Source organism: Coturnix japonica, chromosome 8, assembly GCF_001577835.2.
Source record: "Coturnix japonica isolate 7356 chromosome 8, Coturnix japonica 2.1, whole genome shotgun sequence".
Taxonomy (NCBI): Eukaryota; Metazoa; Chordata; class Aves; order Galliformes; family Phasianidae; genus Coturnix; species Coturnix japonica.
The window spans coordinates 14453033-14473996 of record NC_029523.1 but is presented as its reverse complement, the minus strand read 5'-3'; the positions used below and the strand labels follow the sequence as shown (position 1 = coordinate 14473996).

General features: G+C 42.0%; 1 protein-coding gene across 1 annotated transcript; it reads right to left on the bottom strand.

The window, feature by feature from the left end:
* Window positions 1–54: 54 nt before the first annotated feature.
* Window positions 55–19486, bottom strand: LOC107317352 (vitellogenin-2-like). The gene is made up of 35 exons (XM_015869918.2): window positions 19426–19486; window positions 19090–19110; window positions 18806–18957; window positions 16996–17247; window positions 16679–16840; window positions 16421–16569; window positions 16067–16217; window positions 15783–15940; window positions 15536–15701; window positions 14933–15058; window positions 14448–14666; window positions 13826–14043; window positions 13611–13708; window positions 13063–13187; window positions 12339–12440; window positions 11607–11726; window positions 11340–11511; window positions 10903–10996; window positions 9991–10176; window positions 9622–9766; window positions 8917–9145; window positions 8650–8825; window positions 8147–8455; window positions 7770–7817; window positions 7525–7608; window positions 6609–6821; window positions 6377–6519; window positions 6048–6186; window positions 5190–5325; window positions 4033–4219; window positions 2251–2342; window positions 1782–1873; window positions 1539–1698; window positions 959–1120; window positions 55–376 (listed from the first exon to the last, which is right to left on the bottom strand). Exons 1-35 carry the CDS (start codon window positions 19463–19465, stop codon window positions 258–260), a joined length of 5145 nt encoding a protein of 1714 aa, XP_015725404.1. The 5' UTR covers window positions 19466–19486; the 3' UTR covers window positions 55–257.
* Between the last annotated feature and the right edge of the window lie 1478 nt (window positions 19487–20964).

Sequence of the window (20964 nt, the reverse complement as noted above, 5' to 3'; positions counted from 1 at the left end):
GTTCTGGTTGGGGCGGTACGAGTGCAGGAGGAAATTATCTCCACTGAGGTGTTCTTAAAGAGCAGTGTTTTATTAAAAGATGAAACCGGCTTAAGGGAACCCACAGTTACTGTGAAGAGCTCAGAATAACCGCGGAGGAAAACAGCGTAGTGAAGCAGGCTCGGCTTCGGCTTTGCCAGCCATCACGGTAGTGTCCACAGTCCCACAGTGAGCGCTAACGCTGGTAGCAAACGTGATGCATGGCGTGGTACGGAGCGTCACGCTGAGCACAGCTGCTGTGCGCAGGAGCACGCCGTGTGGGCATCGACACTGCTCACCAGGTCTTCAGACTTCTGGTCTAACCTCACCTGCTCCTCCTCCAGCTCGAGCGTGGAGTCTGTAAATGAGAGGAGAAAGGAGCCACGTGAGGGGGTTTTAATACGTTGAGGTATGCACAAGCTGAGCAGCTTAAATAATATCTACATCCCATGGAGCATTAAGGCTCTGTTTCACTGTGGTGAGGAGGAGGAGTTAGAGAGCAGTATAAGAGTAGGCATCATAGAATCATAAAAACATAAAGGTTGGAAAAGACCTCTCGTATCATGAAGTCCAACCATCAACTCATCCCCTCCACACTCACTAACTCATGTCCCTCTGTGCCACATCTACACGCTTCCTGAACACCTCCAGAGACAATGACTTCACCACCTCCCTGGACAGCTTGTACCAATGCATCACTACTCTTTCAGAGAACAAATTTTTCCTAATATCCATTCTGAATCTTTGCTGATGCAGCTTAGGGCTGTTACCTCTCGTCATCACTAGTTACTTGGGAGAAGGTGCTGACCCCACTTCAACACAGTCCCATTTGAGGAAGTTGTAGAGAACAGCAAGATCTCCTTTGAGCCTGAGGAACTACACTCTAACACATGCATTGTGCTGTGCATGAGTTTCACAAGTACACTGTTTGCATACTCACCAGATGGGACACAGTGGAAGCCCACAGAGACAGGAACAGTCCTGGTTGCTGAACAGCCTTCTGCACACTGTAAAACTGGCTCGATGGAAAAGCATTTTGAGGCCTTTTTGTCAAACGCAACTGGCTTCTCAATTTTGACAGATTTCCTCTGCAGCTTGCAAGCTATAAAACATTAATTCTTTTAAAGAAAATGGCGAATTTCTATTTTCTAAGAAAAAGAAAGAAGGAAACAAAAACCCCACAACTGTTACAGACAAGATGCAGCGCCTTTTGTCAACAGTCAAACTACCCAGCTTTTGTGTTAATTTATCAGCTTAGGAAGATTTACGTCTATCATTTCATCTAGAACACACACACTTCAACCTGTTTGGTAATGTGGAAGAAGTTACAGAAGAATGCAACAAATCCAGACTTTGGAGTGAACTACCAAACTCAGGAAAAAAATATTCTTAAGTCTATGGCCATTAACCAGAAGAAGAGTGATCACAAAAATAATATGATAACATAAATTACCTATGTAAATCTTATGACTACTTATTTTGACTACTTAGTCAGTAAACTATTGATGGAATCTAAATACCTCCAGTACATGTGTCTTCTGAGATGACCCAGGACTGAGCAAAACTCACTGCATCTTTAGCTAAATATCTGCTGGGTGTTTGATACTCCCTTTTCTTCTCAGCATCATATTTTCCACAAATACCACATGTTTTTCCAACCATCCAGAAAGCAACCTGAATCTTTGTGGAAATAAACAAAGTGTTTATTAGATGTTTTTCTTCTAAAAATAAATCCCCTGAAAATAATAATTAAAAAAAAATACCTCAAGTTTATGTCCATCATAATATAGTTTTTCTACACCATATTTAGGGGCTTTTAATGACAAGCCTTCTTTTTCACTGCTGATCAGCAGACCTGCAACAAATGAGCAAAATGAGATATCTTTGAGAAGGAGGTTATTATTTTAGGATCCAACCTTAACCACCACTGGGGCCTCAGTGCAGTCAGTGGGTAGGGCTGGGGGTGATCTGGTTGCCTGTTCTGTGAGTCTCTGTGGACAGCACAAGGTACCGTAGCCTTGCACCATGTGGTTTACAGATACACAGGACTGGCATCTCTTTCTTTGCCCATCATTCCCATCACTCCCATGAAAGTAAGGACGAAGTTATAATAAAAGCATCTAAATGTTTCTCGTAATAGGATGATCTCTAACTTGAGAAGGGTTTGCAAGATCATGTAATTTTTCAAAAGAACAGAAAAGATTAAACAAAATAGAAAGGTGAGTCTCCTACCAGACTTAGATGTGTATGGAACATCTGTTGGGGTTTGAACACCATTAATCTTCAGCTGGATTAGTCCATTGGAAACATACATGTCAACCTTACTTTAAGTAAAGGAAATGAATGTAAATAAATGCTTGTGCTTCTCACTGTTCAGTTCACAATTTCTAATCCTGGTAGAACCAACACTGCAGGATGCTTGAATCATTCTGAGATGAATTACTTGCTACCTTCTCTGAGGAAAGCTAAGAGAACTCAGGAGAGCATTCCAGGGCAAATGCTCACAGAAGCTCTTTTCCTGGTCTCAATGAGTTCTGTGTGTCTGCTTGTGGCCATAGTTCAGGCAGTCAGACACCAGACTACATGGATCCTTGCTGAAAGACAGTGTTGTTCTTCTTATGTTCACATAAATTGAAGGTGATTTACATTTCAGAGGAAGAATGGCCTCCTTACATCCATTAAAATTTCTTACAGCTTCAATAGCCCATGTGTTGTAGTATATTCTTGAGAGCAGTGTTTGTTCTACTGAAATCTGATGCACAAGCATGTAAAAAGCACATCAATACACTTGTAAAGAAACATTCAGGAATGATGCAGTGACAGGGAATGTCTTTAGCACCCCAAAAAATATGGTTCATAAAACAAGCATCCTTCTGTTTTTCAGCAAAACAGTGCAGAGAATACTAGTTTCTCTCTGTTTCTCTAACATTATGGCACAGCTAGGCAGACAATTTTCAGGTAATTTTAAACCATACAGGTCCAAGTTTATAAATGCACGTTGAAGATTATTCCCTGTGATGACTTTGGTATACATAATCCCATACTACTTAGACTATCAGACTTAGTTTTAAAGAAGAGCCCATGGCTGTTCTATGATGAAACAAATCATGTCTTAAATTAGTTTCAAATAGATTTGGAAAATTATCTATCAATTAAGGGATAAAGGAAACACTACGGGAACTAGAGGCCAGTCAGTCGCATCTCTGTGCCTGGCAAGATTGCAGAGCAGATCCTGGAAACTATGATAAGGCACATAGAAAACAGAGGGGCAACTGGGGACAGCTACCGTGGCTTCATTAAGAGCAAATCACACCTGAGAAATTTGGTGGCCTTCTATGTCAGCGTTACTGTATTGGTGGATAAGGGAGGAACAACTGACATAATCTACCTGGAACTGTGCAAAGCAACGTTCCACATGACATCCTTGTCTCTGAGTTGAAGGGACATGGATGTGATGGCTGTAGCACTCACTGGATAAGGAGCTGTCTAGGTGTTTGCACTCAAGCAGTTGCAGGCAATAGCTCAGTGTCCAGGTGGAGACCAGTGATGAGTGATGTTCCTCAGGGGTCAGTATTGGGACTGGCACTATTTAACACCCACTTGTCAACATCACTGATGAGATGACTGCAGATATTAACTAGTCCTAGTTGTTAGTTTAACATGGGAGTTCAGGCTCAATTATTACAGTCGTCTCTTTTGGGTTTATAGTTTATGTTTCTACCTAATTACTAAGTAATGAAATAAGACAGTTAAATACTAAAAAATTAATGAAGAGTTTCAGACAGTAAAGACTGTAAGTTACTGTGAACCTCAGATGTATTTCAGAAATGAAGGACTTCTCAAAGGAAAAGCACAATCCCAAACCTCAGTGACATTCCTAGAAATCTTTCCATTGAGGTCAGTAACTTTTCCACAGGTCTTATACTAGTACTGATCTGCCCGAACAACCCGGTCTTCACATTTATAGCATCATCAACTTAACATCTATCTGTCATTACATTTGTAATTACTTACTGGCTGGCAAGTCTGACACTTATTGCCGTAAGGTCAGCAGATTCTTCAAGTCTTTTCATCATCACCAGGAACTTCAGTTCTGGACTACAATCCTGCACCAGGATGTGGTAGCAATTTGCAGGCATTGAATAGTTAAACTCAACTCCATTGAAGGTTGTTATCATATTCTGGGAAACTGAACAACGACCTGGGGAAAAAAAAAAAAAGTAAACCTCTTGTATTTTTAAGACAGTTATTCTATTTAAATTTGTGCGTTGTTTTGTTTTTTTACTGTTGAACAGTTTCTGTTTTTACCTACTGCCATGGAAAAGAAAAGTTATTCCTTTGGATTAATCTTTGAATTTGCAAACCAAAACTTAGTCAGTCCACAGGCAGCACAGCGACCCATTCACAGTTCAGTCACTGAGAGATCAATTCTACTCAGAATGGGTGCAACTCTCTGCATCTGCCCTTTCAGCTTTTGTAACTTTGTTGTAGTCAAAAGGATTTCTTGACTGCTGTTAACAATTCCCATTTCATTAGCACAAGAGTAAATTCAAGGACAAGTGTTGCTCTTATGTATATTGAGACATAATCAGGATTAGAAATGGTAAGAAAATGGGGAGAAAAAAACCCACAAACAAAACACTGTAATAGTTTTTCCCCTTTTTCACTGTAACTGTATTTTGTTGGAAATTCTACATGCTCCAATTAAAAATGACTTTATATCAATTTTAATTAACAGACCAGTTTTGGTATAAGGCCTTTCAATTTAAATTTTAACCTGTGTATCTCTTAAAGACATTAATGAAAAAATAATCTCAAATTTCACCTTCAAGGGGTGAAAGTAATGGGTGCATTTTTGAAGCTGGTTTAGCTGCAATGTAACTATTCAAGTAGAGCACCCCATAACTGAGTCCACTTAAACATCCTTCTCATAAATTTGTAAATGCTTTTCCTCCTGGAACAATCTCTGCAGTGAAGTTTAAATAGAAGTACTGAGAGATGTATTGTTGCTGTTTGGCATGGAACTGAACATTTAATCTACCCAACACAAGTTTATTTTTCCTCACAATTTTGCAGCCTCATAGATTTTCATTTCAGACAGAATTACTCCCATGTGAATTCCAGCTGATTTTTGAAGCTCTAAATACTTGTGCAGATAGCTAATTGCTGACCTTTAAGGTTTTCAATGACTGAAAAGGCTGCTTGGTAAAAGACATTCCAGATAGAGGATGGTAGTGCTGAGGTTGTTGTATCTGAACTTGAAGGGAGAGGCACGGGAAGCCTGATGGCTCTGTTGTAAACTGTGAGCTGAAAATCAGTCAGAAAACAAATATGAATGAATGCAAAAGATACAATGTGGAAATGAAATAGAGTTCTCCCATAGCATTCAAACCTGTACTTACTGAAATCTAAATTAGAACCTAGATTTAGGTCAGAGCTTAAAATAAATAAAGTCTTCTCTCTACAGCACAAGATATTTTTATCACTTGACACATCTGCTATCAATAGAATAGCAATGTTATAAATTAAGTTTGGTATTTATCAATTTATGAGTTTTTCTTGAGTTGTACATCACACTCACAGTCCAAATGGTTTACTTACCTGAGATGAACACTTTTTTCTTGCCTACATGTTGAAGGCTACTGTTTGGCTATCGTGATTCTCTACAGCCTGCTTTCATTATCTCTCCCAGGGCACAGCAAAACCTGTCTTCTTCCTGGAGAGTTTTGGAGGAGTAGTCTCCTTTATCAGTAATAGCTAATGTATTATCAATATGATCATGGTACCATAGCCTCTTTCTTATTTCATATGTTTACACGCTACTTGAGAGAGGGAGAAGCTTTTTATGATATTTTCATAATGGAATCATCTATATGAACACAATGGCCTCTTGATGGGGAAGCTTCTTTATAGATCAATAAATAAATTAATTATTATTATTTTTTTAAGATGGTGAGTTAAAAAAGCTATTAATCCTCAATTTCATAAGTACTTATTGCTCCTGGACAAGAGATGGTGGAAGTAGTTACTTCAGGTAGCTTTAGGACCACATCGCAGGTTCTTGGAGATGTCAGAGCCATCACCATGGCTGCTTGGTGAGAAGGACCACGCTGCTGCATCTGGGAGTAGCCAAGCATATACGCAGCTCCAGGAAGATATGTGTAGAACCTGGAAAAGAAAGCAAATAAGTGATTGAAACCATCCATCACTGAAAAGATTCTTTATCATTTGTTCAGACTAAAACAGCCCCTATAGCAATATGCAATCTCTGTTAGGTACACATTACGTAGCAGGGTTTGTAACACATTCTATTGTGTACAGAAAGGGGAACAGGAAGATTTTAATAGTGTTAGCTCACCATCTGGCAGTTTTTCGGACACTTGAAGGAACTTTTGACCACTCCAGCTTCACCTGTATAGCCGGATGTGCAGCAAATTGCCCTGTTGCAATCTGAGTAGCAACTTGGTAGTCCTGGCAATCTTTACCCCATTTAAGGTTACCCTAGTAGAGGGAATACATATTTTGTGTACAAAGCAGAGTAAGACTGTTAAATTTCATTCGCATTTGAGCTGATCACATTTTAAACCTACCGATGCTTTATGGGAATTTACTACTGAAGCATCAGCACAGAGTTTCCACCTATCTGATTCGGTGATGCTTGAAACAAACACCTGCACCCTCAGTCTGGAGGCCTGTCTGTCAGTGTACAGTACAAGCTGGTATCCTGTCGGCTGCTCATTTCTTTTGATGGCACGAAGAACTGCAGCCAGTATTGGTGGATTGCTGTCTCCCAGGAACATAGGCTTAAGTCAGTAGAGAAGAGAGACCAAAGACATAAACAAAGCATTAAAATTACTATATTCAAATCACAAACAAGAAAGCATTTGTAAATTTCACTCAAGAAATTTTTTGATATAAACAACATGACAGCATCTTAGACTGTCAATAGTGTCTTAGACAATCAGTACAGTTTGTGTATAGTTTTGCTCCTTCCACAGAGAGCTCTTACAACCTACATAAGTAAAACAGTATAATGGTGTGAGTCTTTTGGTACAATGGTAAGATCCCATTGTACAAAGAACCAACGCTGCCCAGCTCAGCATTGCTGTCTTATCAACCTGTAGTATCACTAATAGTCTTCCTATAAAAATTGTTCAGACGCCTGCTTAAAACTGAGATAATTTGTGTTGATGGAAGGATCCGAGGAGGTCATGCTGTCCAGAGCAGGCTACTTGCATGTGTAGCCTGTGATTCCTTCAAATTCAGAGCCCTTTGCTTGGCAGAAGCTGCCCTGCCTGTTCCTGTCCTGCCAGAGCTGAGGGACAGATGCCCACCTTGCCAAGGAGAGCAGCAGTGGGACAAGCAATGAAGTGTATGAAAAGATTAGCCCAGACAGACCTGTCAAGGACTTAGAGTTGCCATATTTTTCCTATTCAATTGTCATAAACATACATCATTATAAATTGAAAGTTAATGTATTTACTTCTTGTATATGAAGGTCCTCACCTGTGATGCAGGTGTAGAGATGCCTTCATCGCTAGATGAAGAAGAGGAGCTGATGCTGCTGCTCTGAACTTTCCTCTGTGAGTCCTGAAACAAGAGAAAAATCACTCTGAAGTGAGTCATTTACCACTGCAAGTAATTGTAGAACTTATTTGAGATGATTTTGTTTTATTCTCACTAACCTAAGTTCCAATAAAGCTAATGAGAGCAGTTATAGGCCTTGCCCACAGCATAAGCAGAAAATATACCTGTTCATCTGCTGGCTTGAAACAAAGCTGGTAAATGGGTAGATCTGCCTGTGAAGATGAATAGAGTGTAAGAAGATTCAAGAGAAGAAAAATAACTTTTGACAAATGCATTAAAAATTCAATATTGAGTATGGAGAAAAAGCAAAACTAGATGCAAATTTTAAAGCATTTTTAACTAAAATCTTCTGGAATGTGAAATTCTGAACTGAAATGCTTCAGAGAACCAGAGAATGAAAACAGGAAAGAGCTCTACTAGGTTACCTTGTCCATGCTGCAGCAAATTCTGTTTTTTATTAATCTATCTCCTACAGGCACAGTTTCCTGATTTTTGGTACAAAAACATTCACCATGTAAGTATAAAAGTCTGAGTAAATTACCTGTTGGTTGAAATATTCACTGTCCACACTGCAGTGCTTGTCTGCAGAGCTGTCCTCTCTGCTGCTGCTGCAGGTCGTACTGCTGCCAGAGTCAGTGCTGCTGCTGCTGCTGCCACTGCCATGCTTCTTCCCAAATTGCCATAGCTCATCTTCCTCACGTTTGTTTCCAGGCTCCTTACCCTCAGCAGAGGAATCAGTGGAAGATGAACTGGAGAGTGGGGTTGCGCTGGGCTCTTCCCAGAGGTCTGTAACTGCAGCCTTTACTTTACTGTGAATCCGCTTCCTATGATGACGCGTTTTATTTGTGACCTCCAAAAACAATTCAAAGAGTTATGAACAGCTTCTATACAGCTTGCTCTGTTACATTTCTCTGGGTGTCAGACAAGCTGCTCACCACAGCCTTTCAAGGAAATAAAACCTCTTTGCCCCACACGCTGCCGACACTGTACCTTGACATCATTTGAGGGAAATTATTCTTACCTCCCATACTCCCGGTCTCCTACCTTGAACACATTTTCAAAGCCAAGAATCTTCTTCAGTTTAGCTTTAATATTCTCATACAGAGATGGCTCCTTCTCTTCTTTAGGTCCTGAACTTGTTGCATCAATTATTTTGGAAGCTGCTTTGGCTCCTGCTTGTATCTCCAGCTGTATTTTTTCAATATCGGCATCTGTAGGAACTACAGTCAAGATGATACTTATGTTCCAGCATTGTGCCATTTGAGTATCATTCACAGAGATTGACAGAAAAGCTTGTTTTCGTTACTGTACCTGGTTTCAAAACTATTTTGGCTTCAAGTTCTCCAACCAATTTGTTCAGAAAGGTATTTCTTAAGAAAGCAGAATTCCGTGACTTTAGGCTGAGACAAGCAGAACATCCTAAACTGGCTAATTTTCCACAGAATATGTGTGCATTAGACTTTTGTCCTACACCGTGATGATGTTCCTCTTCTGAATCTTGCAGATGTCCTTTGGATATCACACTGGGAATATTTCTTTGCTGCATTAAACAAAAATGTGGTAAATAAAAATATTTTACAGCTCCCAAGTTCTTTTCTATATTCCTATTAATGATGAAAATGATGACAGTCTTGTCTGAGAAAGGAAGTATTGCTTAAATTTAGATACCCAAGCATTGGAAGAAGTTGGGATTCTTCCAAAATCACAGAATCACAAAATAATATAATTGTAGGGAATGAAAGGGACCTCTATAGATCGAGTCCAACCCCAAATGTGCTGTGTAGGTCAGGCCAGCCTTTCCCAGGCACGGCTTCTCAAACTAACTCCCAAATGAGAACCTCCAGGACTTGCTGGAGTCTTCCTACAGCAGTTCAACACATCCATCCCATGCCAGCAATAGGCCTGATAAGCTGAATGGCACTGCAGAGAATGGGCTTCTGCACTGCCCTGCAGGTATTCCCTTTGGATTTGCGAAGCTGTCTGTTCTCTACATGCCTGCATTACAGGTCTCATTACCTTCCAGCTTCTGGCTCTTGAAAAGATTTCTGATGACCAGAAATGCTCGTTGGAGATAGTTGGCATTTCTCCCCTAGGGAGAATAGGGGACTTCTTTTCAGAATCTACTTCTTCCATGTTTCTTGAAATAGCATAAGATTCACTCCTGTGGAGGTGATAAAAAGAAAGCAAGTCACATCTTCTAATTTTGCTTTCCACCAACATTTTTAATAGTGGAGAGAGATTAGCAATAAAAAAGAGAATACTATGCTTCATATGGATGCCAAAGTACAGCTGAGTCTGAAAAGGAGTTGTACATTCATAATTTACAATGGAGAACTCACAATAAGTTAACACATAACAAGCAATGTGTGGCCAACAATTCTCTACCTTATGGCTGCGAGCTCAATCTCCTGATGGCAGGGAAGGGTTTCAATCTTCACATTCTTCTCTTTCATATTTATCTTGGCATCAAATTTCATTGTAGTGTTGGCACTGAACTCTGCATGAAGTTCAAGACCACTCTGAAGGTACTGTGTATTAGTACCCATCATTGCAATCATATGAAAATATACTCTGAAAGTGAGGAATAAAGAACACACATAATTACAAATTAATATACACATTTTTATCTTCAAAATGCAGAATTGAATTTTTATAGTGTTCTGTTTATTGCAAGAACTACTGCTGACAGAGTATAAAGATGTAACAGGATAAAAAGCTGAAGTGCCACTGTAGAGTAAAAGGTTTTATCTGATGAACAAAGTGAACATGGATCCTCTCACTGCTTTATCACTGATACATTGCTTGAGGACAAGCTAACATCAGAATCTTCCTCTAGCTTCCAATTTTGTCTAATTGCTTGTTATTGTCACTGTTCTTATCATCATTATTACTATTATCACTGTTAGTACAGATGCTGTTGCTTTTGTCAATCTAGAAATGTTCTCCTTTTCTCCCTGAAATCTCCCCAGCTTGCAGCTTTCACAGACAAAGGAAAGAAATTATGCATTAGCAAATCTGTCTTCACAGCTTAGTAGCTGTAGTCACTGAACAGGTACAAGTGTGAGCATTTTCAGCAATGGCAGAACATCACCACATTCCTTTTTGACTCAGTGCACTTTGCTAGGCTTACAAGGTCATAAAGCATCACATATGACTGTGTTGCTTTCTTACAGGTTCACTGCTCAGGACTAGTACAGCCATCCCAAATTTGGGCCAAACAACATCCTTATCCAACACTCCTACTTCAAATATAAATGAATGTGTGTATATACATATGAATATGTATGTCATTCATACTTCGGCTGGATATCAGCATGAATATCCATGTTGGTTTCCAACAGCTGCAGAGGCCTAAAATTGTCTGGTAATGGTGGTGACATCTGAACATCAACTGTAAAAAACAGACAGAAATTACATAAGCAGAGAAAAAAAAAAAAAAAAAGAGGCTGGACATATATTTTACCATAAAAGCAGTAGTTAACACATGAGCTGTGCTTCTACATTTTAAAATACTTCCCATGGTTATTTGAAGATCATTACCCTTGAAACAGAATTATACAAATATGTCCTAGGCACAACATGATAATTACTTCACAGCCCCTTTGGAGTTTCCCGGACACTAGTATTTCCACATCACAAGAGCATTTTTCTAGATTACAGAGGGAATTAATTCCAGCAGAGGGATGGAACAGCAGCTGATGGGAAGGAATTGCTATTAGGTGTCCCACGCTCACCAGCAGCCACAGCCTGGACCAGTGCAGCACCACACATGCTGAGCTCCAGCGGCAGGCCCATCACTGTGGGGATGGTGTGCTGCAGCTCAGCCACCACTGCCGGCAGTGCCCATTGGCCTGAAATACCTCTCTGGGCCTCCTCCATTGCTCTTTTCACCGCTGGCTGCCAGCTCTGAAGACAGAGAAATGGGTTAAATGAGCAGGTATGGTGAGCTGGGGGAGGGAAATTCTTCAGCAACACATACAGAAATGGCAACTTGTCACTACCTTCGTGGCCTGCTGAATGATGTCACTGTCAATGTCAATGAAGGCAATCTCCTGGCCCATCACTTTGATGTAAGCAGACAGCAGAGGATCTTCGGGAGGCAATTCTTTCCACCCCAGAAGCTGCAGTGTTAAGGAGAGATGAAGGAGAAAGGGAAGAAACAGTTTCTTAACATACATCATCATGTTGACAAAGAGTAGATCACATCTGGCACATACTAACTATGCTTCCTTAGCCAAAAAAAAGAAAAAAGGTAGACATCTTACAGGTGTGAACTGATGTGGCCTTTCTCATGTTGCTTAACTGACTTCATTGGGTGTTTCCCTACAATAAGAGTGATGTAAGGACTTGGTAATTTTTGCTACTTAAGTACTGGGTGACACCCAAGGGCTTATAAACAAAAGTCTTATTCACTAATCATTTTAAGAGAGGAGAGCAACCACTTACTGTGTTTTAACATACACTTTAAATCACATGAATTTTGCCTAACATGACTGTCATCACTTTTTGTACTGTACATTAAGGACAGCTTTGCATGGTGTGCTAACATACGTTGAGTGAAAAAATGGCATCTGTGCTCAGTGTAAGTGCAGTCTAACTAAGTACATCTCTGTGACCAAACAGGATGGCTGATTGAAACATCAAAGGGGTGGTTAGGAGGGTAGCTGATGCAACCCTGGTGCTGGTGGGAAGTAACTATTGCAAACAGATCAGGAGGGTGGATAAAGGCATACCGTTTTACCAAGTTCCTTCAGTGCCTTGTATGTATCATATTCAGCAAAGGGAATATTCTGTTTCCTGATGATATTGGTCAGGCTTTGTGACTGGAGAGCGATCTGTAGGAAACAGCATGGAGCATCACAGCTCAAGTACCCAAAAGCTCAGGAATACCTTTGTACCTGGCATTATACTCACCAAGGCGACTCTAAATGCATACTACATGAAGACACAGCACTTATAAGGCTATGCTTACTTGGCAGGTGACTGCTGGATATGACTGCAGATGCTGAGGGTGTGCTGAGCTAGCTTTGAATTAGTCAGCAGGGATAATTTTAGGGCAGCTCAAAGATCAGCGCAGGCTGCAAAACTTACCCAAGAAGGTGAGTAAATGCCTGCATGCTGTTACATGGAGCTTTGTGCTGCTGGGGCTGCATTGCTGCCTGAAATTTAATTTCAGCTGTTCATTCCCTGTACTTACATAAAATACCCTAGATGTCATGTGATTTTTGGAAGGCAAACAAATACTCTGCTATGTAAACTTCCCTTCGCTTTAGTAGATTTTCATGCCTATACTGGAAGTGTTCAGTCCACATGTCAAGAAGCCCAAATACAAGTAAAATCATAATCATTATATAAACTTTCCCTTCCACACCAATCCCCAAAGACAGTCAGACAATGCATGCATTAGCAAGTAATGCTGTCTATAGCTGGGTTGTAGCTTGATAATGAAATACTTACTTCTACAATATCTGTTGCAGTATTTGCATAATAACCTCTTATTTTTGTGATTATATCCGAAGGAAATATACTGCTGGGACTGTTCATCAGATAGACCCTCCAAATTGCACCAGCCTTATACACATCTATAACAAACAAAAAGCAGAAGAGATTTTGTTAGGGTCTCCAAGGTGTCTGATGAATGTAAGCTACCTTGGGTGCATGCTGTACTAGATGGCAAATGACTCTGCCAGTATTCAGCCCCACAGGTCCTCAAGCTTGTAACTTCAAGAAGGGATCTTTGTTCTAGGGCAGAGTCAACAACATCACAGTGATCAAAGCAGGACATCTAAATCCATGTGCAGATACTTCTTACCCCAGTGTATACCCAAAGAGTAGTAGAACACTTTCAGAGTATTTTGCATTTTAGGAGGCTCTGGTGCTTTTTTCTGTTTCAAGGGTGCACTAAGCCCACAGCCCAGGGCAGAATTTTGTATGGAAAATATGGAACACAAAAGAAGCATTGAGCTATGTAAAACTAAGTGGTGAACAGGGCATCCAGTACTCACGGGAAAAAACACCAGCATGAATGACCTTGCTGTAACGATAGCTTGTGCTGTCAAGTCTGGGGCTCAGAAGCTTGATGGCAATGTTGCAAGCAGCAGATCTGAGTAATAAAGAGTTAAAATCATATGAAGATAGTCAACTGTGTCCAAATTCTTAGAAAACTTAGAAAAAATGCATATCACCATTTGCAACTAAAAATTATACTTCTTCTGCTTACAGATTGTAGAGCTGTGGGATCCTGCCCACTGCCAAAGCCTTCATGTGCGAATACGTGAAACTGGCCACTTGTAAGCTTGTCTCTGTCAGCAGCGAGTTGGCCATGGCTACCACAATAGGAAGAGAAGGCTTTGTTTCAAAGAGGACAATGCAGGCCGTCATACGCACATTAGGAGCAAGTGTTCGATCCATAAAAATTTGGAGAGTGATCTCCCTTACCTAGAGGAGGAAGATACAACCTGTGAATACCACATAATTTCTCAGGAAGAAGTGTTTCCTAAACTACCCATGTCTGATCTGCAGTGAATGGTGAATAAAACCCTAAAGAAAACATTGAGCATGGAGCTCATCACTGAAAATGAAGATACTGCTGGATGCATAATAAACAGAGCTAGAAGAAAGAGCCATTACCAACAGGCAGAGTGTTATAGTGACTGAAGCAACCCCCTTCCCAGGATGTCAACAAGGATCGGGTAATATCAGGGATTTGCAACATGGGAAAGAGGAAAACTGGTTCCTACAAAATCTGCCCAGAGTTCCTGGTGGCTTTATTATCGCTTCATCACTAAGGCAGCCCAAATCACACCCTCAAAAGTAATCACATAAAAAGTAATTTCAGTTACTTTTACAGGGTCTTTTCTGGCTATTTTCCTCAAGGCCAGCACAGCACCAGCATGAATTTTGCTCGGTAACGCCGCGGCAGCAGGTGAAAACCTTGGCAAAAACTTCTGGATGCGTTTGATGCTGGCTGTCTCTCCTGCATTGCCTATAGCTTTCAGGGCCAAGGCTATGTCTTCAACATGGCTTTTGCTGGAAGCTTCAGCAGCAAGGTCATGGAGTGGCTGAAATGAGAGCAGGCTGTTAATTACATCAGGCAGCAATCCTGCAATAATGCATAAAAATACACACGGCCATAGCAAACAAAATGACCTTTGGTGCAAAACCCTCAGTAAAGCCATTCAGATTTTTCTCCCAGATAGACTCACTGCTAAGAGTGAGGCGTGTAAACACCTCATTGCCAAACTTTCAGCATTATGAGGGGAAAATTAGAGGCATTTTAGACATTTCTTCACCCCTAATGAAATAATAAGAGATGAGTGTCACTCACCTGAAGAATTTCATTAGGACAAAATGAAAGCTGAGCACAGTATTTATTTACCAAGCTACCATAACCCAGGTAAACAAGTACTCGCAGCATTGGTGCTTTCTGAATCTGGGGACAAGTCAGAAAAGTCTGTAGAAGAAAGAAGTAATTACTCATTAACATTTTGATTTATTAGAGCTAGTAGGCAGTGAAACATTTATATCTGAAAAGATAATAGATAAATTCTTTGGATTTTTCATAAGTATTTTCAGAATTTGAATCAAATGCAAGTGATTCAGCTACAGTTGAAGTTGGGCTGCTCCAGTTCTGATGCACGCCCTTTAAGTGCTGGTTACTTTGTGTCATTTTGTTCAGTCTGTCCAGTTTTGTAATCTACATTTTGGCAAAATGAAACAATGGAAGTTTTTACAAATATTCCTTAATTATTATTATTACTATTATTTTCATCAAGTGTTTGGAAACATTTTCTAATTTATTTCCCATTTTTGTTTATAGCTCACATTTTACAAAATAAGAAGAAAACGTTACATTCTTTGCTTGTAGTTGTGTGAATTCACCTCCAAAATGAACGGCAGGGTAGCAGGAGGGTGAATAATTTGTACTCACTGAGGCAACTTCTAGGGTTTTCTTATTGGGTGTGACGGAATGGAAGGCGAGAGGGAGAACCACAGCTGCTTCCCAGATGTTAAGATTCTTATCATGAATTTTTTGTTTGAGGAACTGGAACGTGTCAGTAGCTCCAGCAGCACAGACAGCGCTCATGAACCAGTGCCTGCCAGGGAGGGGAGGACTCATTACTGAATTGCCCAGCACTCCTTTGACTGGGAATCCCACCTGACAGCAGTGCAGTTACCTGTACGGTGGTTCACTGGCAAACTGCGCCCACACAGACTCTACTTGATCCAGGGTCACTACACGAAGCAACTGGACCATTTGTAAGAACTTAATTGAAGCTTCTGTAGTGTCTCCTTCCTTGTTATTCTGAACTAATTGTTGCAGTATTTCTGTTAACTGTGGGGAAAAAAACAGAAAATTGAAAGGTGCCATGCCTCAAATATTTTTCAGACCTTTTAACAGGTCAAATGACCAGTAAACATCATAAGTAATGAAAAAGTGTGAAGAATAAGCTTCTACTACCTGCACATCTGCATTTTTGACTCTTATTAGAGGAACTGGCATCTGGAGCAGCCCTTCTGGGAAATGATAACGAAGACTCCCCTGGTTTTGCAGTTGAGCATCTGGTGCCTTTATGGGAGTGCTTTTAATGTCAACCAGAACCAGTTCTTGCCTTGAAGAGAAAGACAGAAATGCCTCAGTGGCAGCGTGTCACACCACATGAGAGCTGGGCACCCTCATCCTGTGGTCCTGGCTGTATGTGCAGCCACACTGGCACAATGCAAAGCAATCTTGGGTTTGTGCATTGCTCTGCATTGTCTGGAAATGACACCAGACAGAGGAGAGCTTCACAATACCAACATTCACTGCACTCACCTGGCTTCCATGGCTGCTATCCCATCAGGCTCATTGAAGGGGGAGATCTCATACAACTGCTCAGACATGGCAGACGTCATCAAGGCTCCACTGTCATGGTACTTCATCTTGTAAGTGAACAGCACTGTGCCCTTCACATTTCTGACTTTCTAATAGTGCAAAGAGACACAAATATGAAATGGCAATCATTAACTGATTACAGATAAGCTGAATTCCCTGCCAGCACCAGCAGAGAGAGGGGGTGGGCATGCAGCCTACCATGGGGCAGGTAGGGCAGGGCCGGATGTAGGCCATGCCTGTGCTCTGCACAGCACTGTCCTGGCAGTCTGTCAGGTCCTTGCTCTTGGAAATGGTGGCATGGTTATTCTTGCTGTCATCCTGGATAACGTATCTGGCCTGGCAGATGCCTTCGATCCCAGCCTACGAGTGTTCATAAAACGCAACAAAATTTCACTGGAAATTTAATTTTCATTACAGCTGTCAATGAAAATCACCTGGGAAGGGTTATGTATGGGCAAGCTACTACATAGCAGTAAAAGGAGCATAAAAGTGGGAAGAATGGGAAAGAAACAAACCTCTTGCAGTTCATACACATTTTGCGACTTTTTGATGGTTATCTGCATCATGTTCAGAATCCCTCTCACGAGGTTAGTGCAAATGATGGGACAGTTCTCAGGGGCATAAATACTTCCCACTCTTCCCTCGGTGTATTCAAACTTAAAGGGTTGGCTGAAACATGCAGCAATGATCTCTGTGAGCTTTGGAGACAGAGTGAAGGGGTCTCTGGGCCAGAAGCCGTGGTATTCCTCCAGCTTTGGTGATCGGATCTATGAACAGAATTAAGAAAACATTCATCTTGTTCACGTTCATCTTGAAGCAGTGCAATAACAGTGAAACTGGACACTCCTAGTCCATGGCTAGGCACATCTCCAGCACTCAGGAGATGTTTTTCTCTTCAGACTCTTGCACTGTGCCAAAGAAACTGCCTTAAAAATAACATTTCCATAAAGGATTGCTGCCAGAAAAAAAGAAGGTAATGCAAACAGTGTCCAGAAGTTCAGCAAGCACAGTGAAGATTAGTGAGTAGCGAAACCCTGGCTGCCAGCAATCTGTATGGAAAGGGTCATTGCCCATTTTCCCCCGTTTCTCAGTGTTCTCCCTTCAGTCTACAAGTCAGACAGGCCGCCCCTCAAGCTGCCGACCTAGACTCATACGGACTGTTTTGGTGCTGCTCCTGGTTGAGCACGTCCCAGAGCAGCAAAGCTGTGGCAGGGCTGCTGGGGAAACAGGAGGTGGAAGCTGCTTTGCAAGTGGCTGTCACCGCTTGGAGCGCATCGGGCCGTAAAGCTTGCTTGCAAGTCTTCGACTGCTCCCTAGTGGGAAGCGTGTGCCTGCATGCACGTACCTACACAGTCACACGCGCAGACGTGCCTCCCACCCTCCTGCAGTAAGGCACGTGTTTCTGTGCAGAGGAAAATGGTGTGGTTTAGGGCTCTATTTTGGGCTTTTTTAATCAGGGCTACAGCAGTGGCTTGCCTCTTAGAGTAAATCCTACTCAAGACTTTTGTCTGTAATTGCTGCAGTTGTACCGAATTTAGTGAGGCTACAAAAAAAAATCCTGCTGATTTTCAAGTGTGGCCTCTCTGAAAATAGATATTCCTTCTCAATGTTTCAGTAACAGATGCACAGAGTTACAGATTCACTAAACTTCTAGGACAAAAGCAAAGTGCCCTCAAAGATCTCTCCACAGTGTCATCCCTTCTCTATCGTCTTTTGTTCTGTGCCAGTTTCTTAAGATGTTTGTTTTAATCTTCTCTATGAGCAACAGCACTTCCAGATCTGATATCATTATGCCAAGTGAGAGCATTACCATTGTAATTCTTCACATTTGAATTGAAGTCTATGTGAAGAATATCAAAAGGAATATAATGGAGACAGACGTGAATTTCATTTGTAATGAATGAATTTCAGCACTGAGTTTTTCACAGGCCATGAACCAGGCTGAAAATCACAGATTTCTTATACCTGAATTTTCTTCATTTTCATACTCAAGTTTACTGTTGCCTTTGTTAAAGCAAGATAGTGTTGCCTTAAAGCTTCAGCCTGCTATGTCTTTCCATGGAGCTGAACCTAAGGAGGATTTGTTAGTGTGCTCAGCCTCTGGAGCAGCTCTTCCTCTCTCCACAGACCTGCAGTGTGAGAGTGCTGCCTGTGCAAAGCTACTCGGACTGACATCAGCATTGTAGGGTCATCTCAGCACCTGGAAGGGCCCTAAGGTTTTGTGTAAGGTTTGTATCCCTGTCTTGTTTATTTTTCCAGTGGAACTATGTCCCAAGCTGTGTGGTGCAGGAGGAGGGATGGGTTCATATACCTGTGGGAAGTTACCTGCAGAAGGTGATCACTGTGAGACACACGGCTGATCTCCAGCCCACAGGTCAGCTTCAGCCCCGCTGCTGCCAACCCCTTGCCCGGCAGCCCATGCAGCATAAAGCCCTCATAGTCATACAGGTAGGTCTTGCCAGTACGAAAACCAGGCTCTAATGAGAAATAAATGACAGAAACGCATCCTTTGCTATGACTGCTTTGCTATTAGCCACACGAGCTGTCCCACCATTGTAAGGGGTGGGCAGGAGGTACATGCCACTGACAGATGGGGGGAGCACACTTACCAAGGTTGCGCTTCTGGGCTCCTGCATGGGAGGAAAGAGAAGGGAGCATGAGGAAAGCCAAACTCTGTGGGCACTTTACATTTATTATTCATTTACTCAGTGAGCTGGTGGCGGTCAGACACAGAGCACACCCCTGGGACACCAAGCCCTCTCCAGCCCTGCTTGCTACATGCTGCTGTGCTCAGGCACAGAAATCCAACAGCTGACAGTCAAAGTCATGAAAAGGCTTCAGCAGATTGTGCTGGCAATGTCCCTGAAAGTCTCTGAGGAGTTTCCCCTTGCTAAGGAGCACAGCAACCATCGAAGATCTGCGGTACCAGTAAAGTTCAGACTTACCCACAAGGGAGAGCACCAGGGCCAGGATGAGTCCCCTCATGCTAAAAGTGACTGAACGCTACAGGGGAAATGTGCACCTTTTATAGAAGAATTATTAACAAGCCCGAGGAATTCTGTTGAGTTATCAATTTCTTATCAACCACTCCAACCTTTTGTTGGTGATAGGGCTGGGGACTCCTGGCCAAAGTCATCGCTGTGCCAACATCATCACAGGCAATTGTGTTCTTACCTCACCATCTAAATGCTCAGAAAGCACCTTTTGGAAAAGGTGGTTAAAAGTATTAAAATATCAGTAAAGCCAAAATATTTATTGCATAAGGAAAACCACTATCATTACTCATTGGAAGCATTTGTTGCTATTGCAGCCTGCACTAACTTTGTCCAGGTTATCCTGACCTGACCACAAGGCACAAACCTTATCTAACTGATAGCACTTCACCAGGATTGTGCAAAGCCTGGGCAGCACTCCTGTGACACCACACTGATGCCCTTCTGCTGCTGCACAAGCTGGCATCCACAGCACTGCTCTTTGAGGGTGGGGAATCCACCCAGCAACACTAACTCCCACCACTATCACAAAGGCCACAGCAAAAAGCACTGCTCACATGCATGTCTCCCTTACCTGCCTTTCTTACCAGGACATCGTGTTGGTGTTCTTGCCTGCATCATTAGCCACACACAGATGTGGGTGAGGAGGGTCCTGGGAGGCTGCCAGGCACTGTGGACACAAGGCTCCCAGCTGATGAAGATGTACAAACTCTGGTTTGCCCAAATGCATTTCACACCAAGCAGCAAGGGGCAGCACCCTCACAAAGTGGGGTCCCTTCTTTCGTCAATCAGCAGCCAACCACCTTTGCCACTCTCCCTGCCCCTTTCCATGGGTGGGTCTGTGAGCTGGTTCCCTTTTCAGCAGCTGCTTGAGGTGCAGGGCTCAGCTGGGTCTCTGGTTCCCTGTTCTCAGATTAGGTGTGGAGTTAGACAATGGTGGCAGGACCATGGGCACCACTCCCATTGCAGATCTGTTGGAGAGGAAGCCCAGCAGCCTTGGGATTTGAATTTTCTCCCTTGCAGCTTTCACTATGTGCACACAAACTGGGGTGGGGAATCAAAGCTAATTCTGAACCACCATGGGAAGGAAAGGCTGGGCTCACAGAGCACAGAACTCACCTCAGTTTTTATCAGTGCAGCAGGGACTCTTACTCAAGACAATTTGGTAATTTGTAATACCTGACACACTACACTTTGTGTATCAAGGATGCTTTACCAGTACTGTATCCTGGTTCTGTTTGTTTTACATCTTCCCCCCATCAAAGTGACAGAGTATGACAGAGAAGATAACCATGCAGGCAGTGAGCAGCTCCAGGGAGTTGTGTCATGTCTTGTGAGACTTGGCAAATGGTAAATACAGCTAAAGGATTTGCACACACAGCTGCTGGCAGCTGGTGAGGGGCTCAAAATCCAACATACTACGGAATATATTGGAATATGCAGCTGCACAATTTAAAAATAAAATAATCAACCAACAAACCTTACCTGTGT